We start from the raw sequence: 11,228 nt of genomic DNA on the forward strand, positions 1-11,228 counted from the left end.
GGATGGATGGATGGATGGATGGATGGATGGATGGATGGATGGATGGAGGGATGGATGGATGGAGGGATGGATGGATGGAGGGATGGATGGATGGATGGATGGATAAAGGACTAAAGGAGTAAATAAAGGAATAAATAAATAAAGGACAAAAGAAATGAATGAATGAATGAATAAATAAGTAAATAAATGAAGGAAAAAGTAAATAAAGGAATAAAGGAATGATGGAATGAATGAATGAATAAACAGATAGATAAATAAAGGAATAAAGGAATGAAGGAATAAGATCAACCCACTGATTTTCTGGTTCTGTAATAAATAAACAAATAGAATCATAGAATGGTTTGGGTTGGAAGGGACCCCGAGGATCATCAAGTTCCAAACCCTGCCTCCCCCCCACCCCCACCCCCTTCCAACCTCATGGAATCCAGCAAGGTCCTGCGCCTTGGTCAGGACAATCCCAAGCACAGATTAAGGTTGAGTAGAGAATGGCTTGAGGGCAGCCAAACATAAGAAAGAAGCATTTGTCACGGTGGGGAGGGCTGGGATGGGGTGTAAAGGTGCAGGGAGGGTCAGCACCCCCAGCCCAGCCCCCTGCAGTTCTCCCCATGGCCACATCCCGTGTCGATCCAGCAGGGCTGAGTGCGATGCGATGGGCACTGCGGCTCATCCTGCCCTGGTGTCCATCTGTCCATCCATCCCCACGGTGCTGAGGGGCTCCTGTTCCCCCCTGGGACCCTCATTTCCCACCCTGTCCCCCCCCCTAAGTCCCAGCAATGGGGTTACACCCGCGTGCCTCCCCACGTTGCTCGTCCCCACCGCAGCCCCGCAGCGACAAACCCACGGAGCGAGCAGCGTTGCGGCCTGTATTTATCCATTTAACCAAAACTGTTCTGTCTGACCACAGATCAGGACCAGGCCGGTCCTCACTCGAGGCAACCCATCCCATCAGGGTGGCCGGGATCTGTCCCTGCTGCCCCGATGGCCCCAAGTGGGGAACCGCAGCCCCGCGGTGCTTTCCGGGACGGCGCTGCCCCGTCAGCAGTCTGCGGCCATGCAGCCCCATGGGGAGGGCTGCGATCCAGCAGTGCCCCATCCACAGCCACCCCAGTGCCAACGCTTCTTTCCCTGCCCACCTCTTCAAACTTTGGGGTTTCGGCTTCCATCTGAGCGCATCACCTGTTTTTAAGGTGGAAAAATCCATCCTGGGGGCTCTCGTGTACCTGCAGGAGGGATTGTCTCCCCTCTCTCCTGTAGAAACGTGGAGGGGTAGGAATGGCTCCATCCCTCCTTAAGGTTCCCAAAAGTGGGCATTGAGGTTTTGCAGCTCCAACCCACCTTTAGGGCTCCCAAAAGTGTCAAGTTTGCCCCTTAAATCTCCTCCACTCGCTTTTGCTTTGGGCTGCCCAGAGCACATGGGGGTGCTGGGGGTGGGTGTGGGGGAGGTGTACACTCGGGGAGGTGCCCCCCCACCTCTTCCCCCCACCCCCCGGCCCCTTCTCCAACACCACCGCCCCACAGCCCTCATTCAGCGCCCGGGCTGCCGCGGGGGGGGGGGGGGGGGGGGGGCGGGGGGGCCCCCCCCCCCCCCCGCCCCCCCCCCCCCCCCCCCCCCCACTGCGACCATAATCACTATGGCCCAGATCCGGACAGATATATATAGGTCCCACTTCCTTGGGAAGGGGATGTGGACCTGGGAAACCCCCGGCTGCTGCTGAGGAGAGGAAGGGCTGGGCTGAGTCAGCTGCCCTCGAGGAATCCTGTTTGTCAGCAAACACGGCCCCAAACAGCCCACAGAGAGCTCCCCGGCCCCATCCAGCCCCCCCTCATTGAGCACTGGGGGGGCTCAGCCTGCCACCCCCCAGCTGCAGACCCCTGAGCTGCAAACCCCACGTGTGCCCATCAGATGGCTTCAAAGAACTCTCATATCCCAGCGTCTCCCCCCCTCAAGGGAACCGGTTTTGCACAGAGAGAAAGGGATGGGGGTCTGGGATCTGTTGGGGGTGTTGGAGAAGGAAATGCCTCGTGGTGCTCTGCCTCTCCAACTGAAGTGCTCGCAGGAAGGCAGCCTCAAGTGTGTTTGCTTTTAGCAGCTGCTTTGCCTCCTCCTGCAGGCGCTGTGGGGTCAGGAGGGGCGTCCAGCCCCGCGCCCCCATTTGCAGTGTGGGGATGGGGATGGCAGGAAGGCTGGGTGCATCTCAGTGGCCGTGAACTCCTGCACGCATCAACAGGAAAACAGGGTCAGCGTGACCCCTGATCCCAGCTCCGGCCATAACCAGCCCTCACCCTGCAGCCCCCAGCGCTTTGGGGGGGGGGGGGGGGGGGGGGGGGGAGGGGTTCCCTGCAGCTCTGAGCATCGCTGCTTGGATCAGCCCCAGCTCCGGGCCAGAGGTGCACAGAGCGCCCTGGGGACAGCACTCCATCCTCCCCCTGCCTTTCCCATAGGAGAAAGGAGCAGCACAGCCCCCAGCGTGACCAAAACGGCCCCCCCCCACCACCACCCTGAGATGCACAGCAGAGCTGGAGGGCTGATCCCTCACCATCCCATGCTATGGGAGCGAGTGCCCCCCTCCCACCCCCCAGCAGATCCCATAGCAGCACTGCCGTCCCAGCCCCAAACTGCGCCCCCCCCACCCCCCACCCCCCACCCCATCTCCTCCCACCCCCCAGCGCCAGCTCCCACGCTGACACAGCGCTGCACGGCCGTCTTTATTAATAATATTAAATATACAAGCTGTTTTCTATGATTTTCCTTAAATAGACTTCTTTAAATGACTTTGTATAAAATATCTCACCATTTCACTGTACAAAAAAACTGAAAACAACAGAGGCAGAAAGAACTCCAGCAGCCGCGGGGGGGGCGCCCCCCCCCGCACACACACACACGTGTGGAGCGAGCAGCAGCTCCAACCCAGCTCTGCACCCCACTTCCATCCCTCCCTCCCCCCCAGGAAACGCCTCCTTTTGGCAGTCCATAAATACGCATAGAAAACAAAAATTAATACTAATGCTTTAAAAACAACAAAAAAAGTGGGGTCTGTCCCTTTTTTTTTTTCCTTCTTTTTTTTTTTTTTTTTTTAATATATATATCATATAAAAATAACGCTTCCCAGCCCAGGAGCGGCGGCGCTGGGGAGGGATGCTGTGTGGGGTGGGATGCGGTTTTGGGTACCGCTGTGCCCCAAAGCCTTTCCCTGCACCCTCAGCATCACCACCACGCTGTGCTCCAGCATCAAAATCCAGTCTGGGCGAGGCCAGCTCGCAGCAATAACCCTGCAGGGAAGGGAGAGGGACCCCCCCCCCCCAATCCCCCAAAGTGCATTTGTTGGATAAAAGCTTTTTATCCACTGCGCTGGGCAGCTCCCAAGTCCAGCTTGGGATCGCGGCACGGGGACGGCACGGCGGGTCTTAAATATTCACAGTGTGAGGGGTTTCCCCTTTGCAGGCCTGGCGTTGGGTCCTCAGCACCGGTGGGATGCGGGAAGGGTCCCCCCTCTCCTGCCCTGCTCCCCCCCCCCTATGGGTTGCCGTGCCAGGCGTGGGTGAGGAGCAACGGGAAACACGGACGGATGGAGGGGGGGGGGGGGGGGGGGGGGGGGATTTTCCACTCGCAGCTTCGGACGCATCCAGCGCCGTCCCCACGGAGCCCCTCGGTGCCATCCACCCCATCGCCAAGGTCCTGCCGGGCTGCGCTGCCCCGTCCTTCCTTCCTCATCCGTGGGTTGTGCGGGTTCCAGCTGCAGGCCGGGGGTTGGGGCTCGTCGCGTCTTCTGGGGGCCGCACAACGGCCGTCCGTCGCCCAGCGAGGAGCGCCCCCGTCCGTTCACCCCCCCGCCCCCCCGAGCAGCGTCACATCCCGCCAGGGGGCCCTGAGGAGAGAGGGAGAAAAAGTGAGCGGGCGATGAGGTTACGGTGGGGAGAGGTGCGTTCAGAATTGGAAAATAACGTAAAATAAAACGGGGGGGGGGAATAGAAAGCCCGTATTTAATAGAATGCCTCAATACGCATCTAAAAACTCGCGGTTATGAATTAACGGGCTGCTAAACCGCACGCTGGCCGCGTTGTTGAGGCGCAGCCCGGCCGCGTTCTCCACCCAGCCCAGCTGGCAGCCCCTCCCCGCCCCAAGATTGGGGTCAGCGCCCCTGGGATGCGGCCGCCCGCCCGCCCTGCCCCCTCCCCTCACCTCACAGTTCCTGCGTCTCCAGCTCCGCGCACCCCTCCGCTCCCTGCAGCGCCCTGCGAGGCAAAACCCAGCGGGGGTTTACAGGGCGGGCTGTGGGGCCGGGGTCCCCGGGTCGGGGTGGGCACGGGGGTCCCCAGATTCCCCAGCCGAGCGGTAGGACGGCACCCACCTGGTCTCCGGCTCCTCGGGGTCGCAGCCCCTCTGTTCTAGCGGCCGCTGCAGGACCTGCGAGGAGGGAGGGGTGAGGATGGGGAGGGGGCTCCCACCTGGAGAAGGAGGTGGGGGATCCCCCAAATAACGCCCCCTTCCCTGCGACGGGGCGGCGCTCAGGGGTCCCCACCTTAAACTTGGGGCGCAGCACCGAGAGATGAGAGGGGAAACCGAGGCAGCGACGGGCGGCCGGGGAAGGGCTCACCTTGGATTTATACTTGTAGAAAAGCAGCCCGCCCATGGCCAGCAAGACGGCCACGACGCTGGCCACCGTGACGTACACCAGGAGCTCCCGGTGGCTCTCGCCGGCGGCTGGCGGCTCCTTCCTGCGCTGCTCTGCGCTCAGAACAAAGCTCGAATCAAAGCTGGGTCCGGCCCCGCCGTCCTCGGGCTCCCGCAGCCGGCTCAGCCCCCAGCCTCGCGCCCCCGTCCCGTCCCCGGGGCCGCCCTCCGCCCGTCCCCGCAACAGCGGAGCCATCCTGGAGAAGCGGAGCTGCGTGACCCGCTCGGGGCTCTCGGTGGGACGGCGACCGACGGCGCGGCGCTGCGCGGAGCCGCTGCTGGGGACCGCCGCCGGCATCGCCGTGCTCATCCCTCGGGGCGAAGGGAGCTGATGCGGGAGGACGGGGGTCCCGGCGCCCTCCTCCAGCATCCCGTGGAACGGGATGGATTTGTCCTCGGCCTTCGGGCTGGCGCTCGCGGCCGGATCCAGGAGGGCTCCAAGCGTCTGCTGCACGGTGGGGGACGGCGCCGACGCGTCGCCGAGCCCGGTTCCTGGCAGTTCCTCGGCCCCTGAGCTGCCCTCCATGCTACTGGGGGGCTCGGACGAGGCACTGCTGCCTAACTCGGCCAGGATGCCGCCCAGCTGGCGGTAAGGGACCCTGGTGCTAGAGGGTGCCACGTCCCTGCCGGCACGGGTGGCAGCGGAGAGGGAGGGCTGGGTGGCAGAAGGGAGGGCAGGGGACAGGCAATTGCAGTCAGGATCTGTCCCCACACCTGAAAGAAGCAGAGAGAAGAGACGGCCGTGGGGTCACCAGCAGGCAGCAGGTCTGAAACGGGGATCCCCCCGCATCCCCATGAGAGCAAAAGCCCCGAAAAGAAGAGCAGAGGGAAGCAGGGAGCAGGCAGGGCCGGATGTGGCAGCAAGACAGAGGCGACAGGACAAGTGGAAGCCCGTCACCGGGTCCCCTGAGCTGGCAGTGAGGGTTATCCACGATGCAGCATCGCTGGCAGGAGCCGGCCACGTGTGACATCCCCACGGCGCGGTGGTGACAAGGCACAGCCCGGCGCAGACAACACTGAGACATCTCCTCCACGGGCATGCAGACACAACAGCGTGGCACTCAGACAAGCACGGATGGCAACGCAAGTCCTGACACCCCAGAGGGCAGAACTCGGCCTCACTCAGCATTTACTCCACAGGACTGGCACTAAGGGGAAACTGAGGCACAGGCGGCAACGTGGCTTGGCCGAGCCTGACACCTCCAGCCACGCGGATGGAGCTTCTTCTCCCCCCAGCGCCCCCACGGCCTCATTCCCAGCCCCATTCCCCACCCCATCGGGGGGCTGCATCCCCCTCTCTGACCCCCCTCCACCCCCAGCAGGCGCTCAGCCCCAAACACGGACACACAGCTCCCGACACGGCGACACGCTGCGCCCGCACACGTGTGCAGGGCTGTGCACACGCGGCTCCAAGCTGCTCCATGCAGGTGAGCCTGAGCTGGCGGGGCAGCAGGCAGAGCCGTACCTGGGGAGGAGCTGCGCTGCTGGGGCCCCGCACAGGCGCTGCGGTACACCTGGCTGCAGTCCTTCTCAAAGGTCTCCTTGTTGTGCAGCAGTTGTTTGATGTCCTGGAAGAACTGCCTCACCAGCACCAGCATCTCGTAGGGGGACGTGGTGAAATCCTCGAAGCACGTTTCGGAGAGCTGAGGGATTGGGCTCGGCTCAGCATCCCGGATCCCAACCCGGTGACCCCAGCGGGTGCCACGCTGCACCCAGCTCTGACCCCACAGCACGGAGCCCCACGTGCCCACCCCGTTCTGCAGGTGGGGAACGCCGTACCACGTGCTCCTCGTCGTCCTCCTCCCTGATGCAGGGGTCCACGTTCTCATCGATGCTTTCGTACATCCTGCGCACCGTCTTCATCTTGTTGGCGTTTGTTGAGTTCTCCTTGAACGTCGTCCTGTTCAGGATTGTGCCCAGCAAAGGGAAGGCAGCTTTCACGTAGCAGACAGAGTCGTTCTGGGAGGAGATGGAGCCCCACAGTGAGAGACTGGATGCAGCGTGGGCAGAGGAAACGCCGCTCTCCCGCCCTGCCCAGGGACATGGAGGCAAGGGGACAGCAAATGCATCCCACAGGGACACCCCACAGGGACACCCCACAGGGACACCCCACAGGGACACCCCACAGGGACACCCCACAGGGACACCCCACGGCGTCCCAGGAGCCATCCCACCCCCCACCCCACCCCCCTGCCCAGCTGAGGGCCGCTCACCAGCCGCATCTTGCTGATGAATCTGAAGGACACCGTGCCAGGTTGCTGCATCTGTGTGTCTGCCTGCAGGGACAGAGCAGGGTGTCACCGTGTGGGCGCTGCCCGGCCCTGTGCCCACATGTGTGCAAACCACCCCTAACCCACGGCACAGGGGCTCCTGCTTCATCCCTGCCATCCTCCTCCTCCTCCTCAAGCCGCAGCCCCGGTTCTGCTTGGCACTGCCACCCGGGATCCATCGGTGCCCGCTGCCACCTCTCTTTCCCATTACAAAAGGAGGAAAATCCCCCAAACAACCCCGCCAAAGCCAAGCCCTCCTTCAGGGCGTTCAGCCGCCTCCGGGCCTGCATCCCAGGCTGGGAGGGCGCGGGCTGCCAGAAGAGCCGTGCAGCACTGGAAACAATTGCTCCATTATCCCGCGGGGCTGCAGCGAGGGCCGGCTGCTCTGCAAACGCCGGATGAGGAGAGGGCTGCAACCTCCAGCTGGGAAACCGTGGCTTTCATTCAAACCTGCACCAGCCCCCTCCTCTCCCCCCCCCCACCCCCTTCCAGGCCACGCGCCTGCTTGGGATCCGGGTGGGCTGCAAAGCAAACCTTCCCTGTGCAGGGGGCTGCAGGCACAGCCCATCTTGCACATCTGCCAGCCCCAGCAGCGCCGCTCGGTGCTGCGAGAGGAAGAGGCGACGCGAGGCCGGACGCAGCGGTTACACACAGCGGTTATGAGCTGAGCTCAGCCTCGGATCCCTCGAGCCGTGAGCCCAGCGGTGCTGCCAAGGCCAAATTTTAATCTGCTCCCAACGCATCCACGCTGCCGCGCAAATCCCCGCGTGGCCCGATTCCCTGCCCACAGCATCCACAGACGTAATGCCCACTCGGAGGTGAGCCAAGGGCCAGCGTGGGCAGCGCCTCCGGCAGCCCTATGGGGCAGGGATGGGGCCGGGATTCAGCTCCAGGGGGTGAGCACCCCGTGCCCCATGGGACGCGTGCGCCCGTCTCCCCAGCCCGTCTGGCTCCGTGGCCCCCCTCGCTGCCTGCCACCCACCCACAGCCCCGTTGCCAGCCCAGCTTCCAGGCAAGCAGCTGGACTCAGGAATGCAGCCGGATTCCTCAGCTTAACCCCTGCGCAGCCGCCGCGGCCCCAAAAACACCACCACCCCCCAGTCCCCTCTGCTGCATCCCCAGCGCTCCCCGCTCTCCGCACCCAGCTCCCGGCCACGGCTGCTCCTCTGGCAGCAGCCACACTGCAGGCACGGTGCCATTCGAACGCCCCTGGGCACCCGGCTCCTGGGTGCCACCGTTGGAGTCACCGAGCAGGAGAGGAACTCGTGGGGCCACCGTGGGAGGCGCTCACCAGATCCTGCAGGTAGTCCAGGTGCCGCTCGGTGATGATCTGCTGGCAGTAGCTGTTCTGCTCCGTCTCATGGATGCTGCAGATGAGGAGGAGGGACGAGAGCAGGGTGCAGCGGAACAGGGACACCTGAGCGGGACAAAGCGACGCTTGGTGTGGGGCCGGACCCCCCGAGACCCCCTTCCTCATTAATCCCAGCTTTGCAATGTTGACCCCGCTGCTGTCCTCCCACCCCACGCCCATCGAGCCGCTTCCAACAGGGAATTTCCCATTCCACAACACACGTGGGAGCCGCGTGGCTCTGGGCCGTCCCCACGGGTGACAGGCGCCGTGCCACCCACCTCCCAAAACCCTCTGCCACCCCGCAGACCCCCCCCAAGCCCCGCACCCTCAGGGCTCTTTCCACGCAGCCTCTTTGGCGTCACCCCAAAGTCCCCTCCCAGCCCCCCCACATGCAGCAGGGCGGCCCGAGCCCCTCCGTGTGCACAGGGGCTCCTCCGGGGAGGGGACCCAGCAGACCCCCCGCGTCCCACATCCCGGCACCGATAGGGTGTGCGGGGTTGGATGGGTGGGGGCAGTTTCCCTGGGAGCCGGCCCAGAAATGCTCCCGGCTTGTGAAACTGCAGATGTCGCCGTGAGGAAGGGGGGGGGGGGGGGAGAGTGGGGGGGAAGAGCACGGCCATGGGATGGGGATGGGGCACGGAGCCTCGCTCCGCCGGGTCGGGGACCGGGATGAAGATGGGGAGCGGGACGGAGCCCCAGAGCGTCGGGACGGAGGCGGGGACCGGGCCGGGACCGCACCCCGCGGAGAACCGCTCCGATCGGCATCGGGATGGCAAAGCGAAAGCAATCGGGAGATGGCGGCGGGACGGGGCCGGATGGGGGTCGGTCCGCACCGCCACGTCCCCGTGCGCGCATCCGGCGGGGGTCGGGGGAGCACCGGAGGGGGCACACAGGTGGCAGCGGAGCCGGGAGGGGGGGGAAGGGGGGGGACACCCCGAACGACCGCAGGAGGCGGCGGGCGTACCTGGGATCCGAGGCGGGGCATGGGGGCTGCCGTGGGGCCGGGGCTGCGGCGGGTCGGGCGGTGCGGGAGAAGGCGGCTGAGTGCGGGAGCGGGGCCGGGCTGAGTCCGCCGTCGCCGCCGCGCTGCCCTTTATAGGGCCGCTGACAGCATGTGGTTTATGAGAACAGGGCTGGCGGGCGGCCAGATCCCGGCGGCGCTGCCCCGCTCGGCTCCGCTCGGCTCCGCTCGGCCCCGACCGGTGGGCACGGGGAGAACCCCCCCATCCCCTGACCCCCCCCACGACCACCCTCTCACCCCCCACCCCAATCTCCCCCCACCCCCGCGCCCCCTCACGGGCGCGCAACGCGCGCGCGCCGGCACGCACCGCCCCCTCCCCTTCAGCCGGGAGATGCACGCACCGTCGTGCACGCGCTCGGGCACGCGCATATATGAGCGCGCGCATCCCCCCCCATCACACACACACAGCGGGATTCGCACACGTGTCTGTGCACGCGCAGCCCTCGGAACAACGCACACGTGGACGCACGCAGCTCCTTGCGCGCCGCCTGCAGCGCGCACTCGCACACGCGTGCACAACCCTGGGGCACGCACACACACACAGCCGTGCAGTTGCACACCTGCATGCACACTCACACCCTTGGAACACGCACATATGCACACGCACAGCGGCACACATGCACAGCCCTGGAGCTTGCACACGTGTGTGTGCTCACACGCAGCCTTGGAACACGCACACGCAGCTGCTGGCACATCCCTGGGGATGCATGCCTGTGCACACACACGTGCCAGCACACGCAGCTCTGTGACAACACACACACAGCCCTGCAGCTTGCCTCGTGTGCACGCACATCCCTTGGAACACACATCTGCACACACGCAGACACCCCTGCGCAGCCACACGCACAGCGAGGCGCACGCAGCCCAACATCTGCGTGTGCAGAAGCACCCAGCACACACACCTGCACACACCTGCAGGCTGAAACACACGCGTGTGAGCCTCTAAAAGCATCCCCTGCTGCACGGGCTCCCACGTGCACTGCGCACCATCGCACGAGCACAGCCCTGCTGGCTGCACACCCACCGCCGCGCGCCTCGGCGCCGTGCTGCAATGAAGTTTTCCTGCAGGAAATCCTGCATGGTTTTGCAAACAACCCCCCCCCCCCCCCCGGGGGCAGTGCAAGTTTGCTCCATCAGCAGCCTTCGTTTTGCAGCAGGGCCACCCCTCCTCAGCCCCCTCCTTCCCACCCCCCATTGCATTGGGGGCTGCAGGGTGTGGGGTGCAGGGAGGACCTTTGGGCTGCATTCATCCCCATGGGTGTGCAGGGACAGCTGTGTGTGCTGTGGTGGTTTTGCACACCCAGAAGTGTTTGCACAGGGATGTCCTGGAGGAGCTCTGTGTGGGGATGGAGCTGGGGGTCTCCCAGCTCTGGGGACACAAAAGCTCTCTGCTTTTTGGGGGTTTTCCTGCTGGTTGCTGTTGTTGTTTTGCAAACGACTGGAAGCAATTAGTTGCCGTGAGGCCAAATGTTGGCTCACGGAGGGTTGGTCACACCAGGATGGGGAAGAGGAAAGCGGGAGATGCCGCAAATGCTGCTGTGTGCTGTGACAACATGACAACGGTGGCAACGGTGGCAACGGTGACAATGGGCCACGTGTTGGTGACAGCTGCCCTCATCCACACTTTGAGGGAGCAGCTGATGGCAATGATGGCTCTGCTTGGAGCTGAGCTGACCCGAAAATGATGGAGGGATGGGGATCCAGAACAGAGTGCAGACTGGAGGTCAGGGCAGAGCTGGGGGCAGCCAGAGAGGGAGACGGAGGTGACAGCTCCACAACAGGGCCGCGTCTGCACCGCCGATGGGGCCACATCTGTGCTGCTGAGCGAGGTGATAACCATCAGCGCTGCGGCTGCGGGGAAGGCAGGGGGCGGATGTGGGGCGAGCACGGAGCTGCACCCCCCCCCCCCCCCCC

General features: G+C 64.3%; 1 protein-coding gene across 2 annotated transcripts; it reads right to left on the reverse strand.

Annotated features, from left to right (window-relative positions):
• Positions 1–3,575: 3,575 nt before the first annotated feature.
• CSF1 (colony stimulating factor 1) lies at positions 3,576–9,308 on the reverse strand. 2 transcript variants are annotated; one of them, XM_042884295.1, is made up of 9 exons: positions 9,258–9,308; positions 8,234–8,359; positions 6,886–6,948; positions 6,452–6,631; positions 6,138–6,315; positions 4,596–4,726; positions 4,350–4,405; positions 4,181–4,233; positions 3,576–3,866 (listed from the first exon to the last, which is right to left on the reverse strand). In XM_042884295.1, the coding sequence occupies exons 1-8, from the start codon at positions 9,276–9,278 to the stop codon at positions 4,182–4,184; spliced, it is 807 nt and encodes a 268-aa protein (XP_042740229.1). In that variant the 5' UTR covers positions 9,279–9,308; the 3' UTR covers positions 3,576–3,866; position 4,181. The 2 variants fall into 2 exon arrangements, with proteins under 2 accessions (XP_042740229.1, XP_042740228.1); XM_042884294.1 differs by having other exon boundaries at positions 4,596–5,386.
• Positions 9,309–11,228: the final 1,920 nt, after the last annotated feature.

This window comes from Lagopus leucura, unplaced genomic scaffold (assembly GCF_019238085.1).
Source record: "Lagopus leucura isolate 7727_CA_CO unplaced genomic scaffold, USGS_WTPT01 Super-Scaffold_100043, whole genome shotgun sequence".
Lineage (NCBI taxonomy): Eukaryota > Metazoa > Chordata > Aves > Galliformes > Phasianidae > Lagopus > Lagopus leucura.

Excerpts from the sequence above, each read along its gene's own strand:
- CSF1 (XM_042884294.1), bottom strand. The coding sequence starts at position 9,278 with ATGCCCCGCCTCGGATCCCAG. Across the intron at positions 6,632-6,885 it reads TCATCAGCAAGATGCGGCTG|AACGACTCTGTCTGCTACGT; the intron begins GTGAGCGGCCCT and ends ATCTCCTCCCAG. Across the intron at positions 4,234-4,349 it reads CCCGAGGAGCCGGAGACCAG|GGCGCTGCAGGGAGCGGAGG; the intron begins GTGGGTGCCGTC and ends TTTGCCTCGCAG.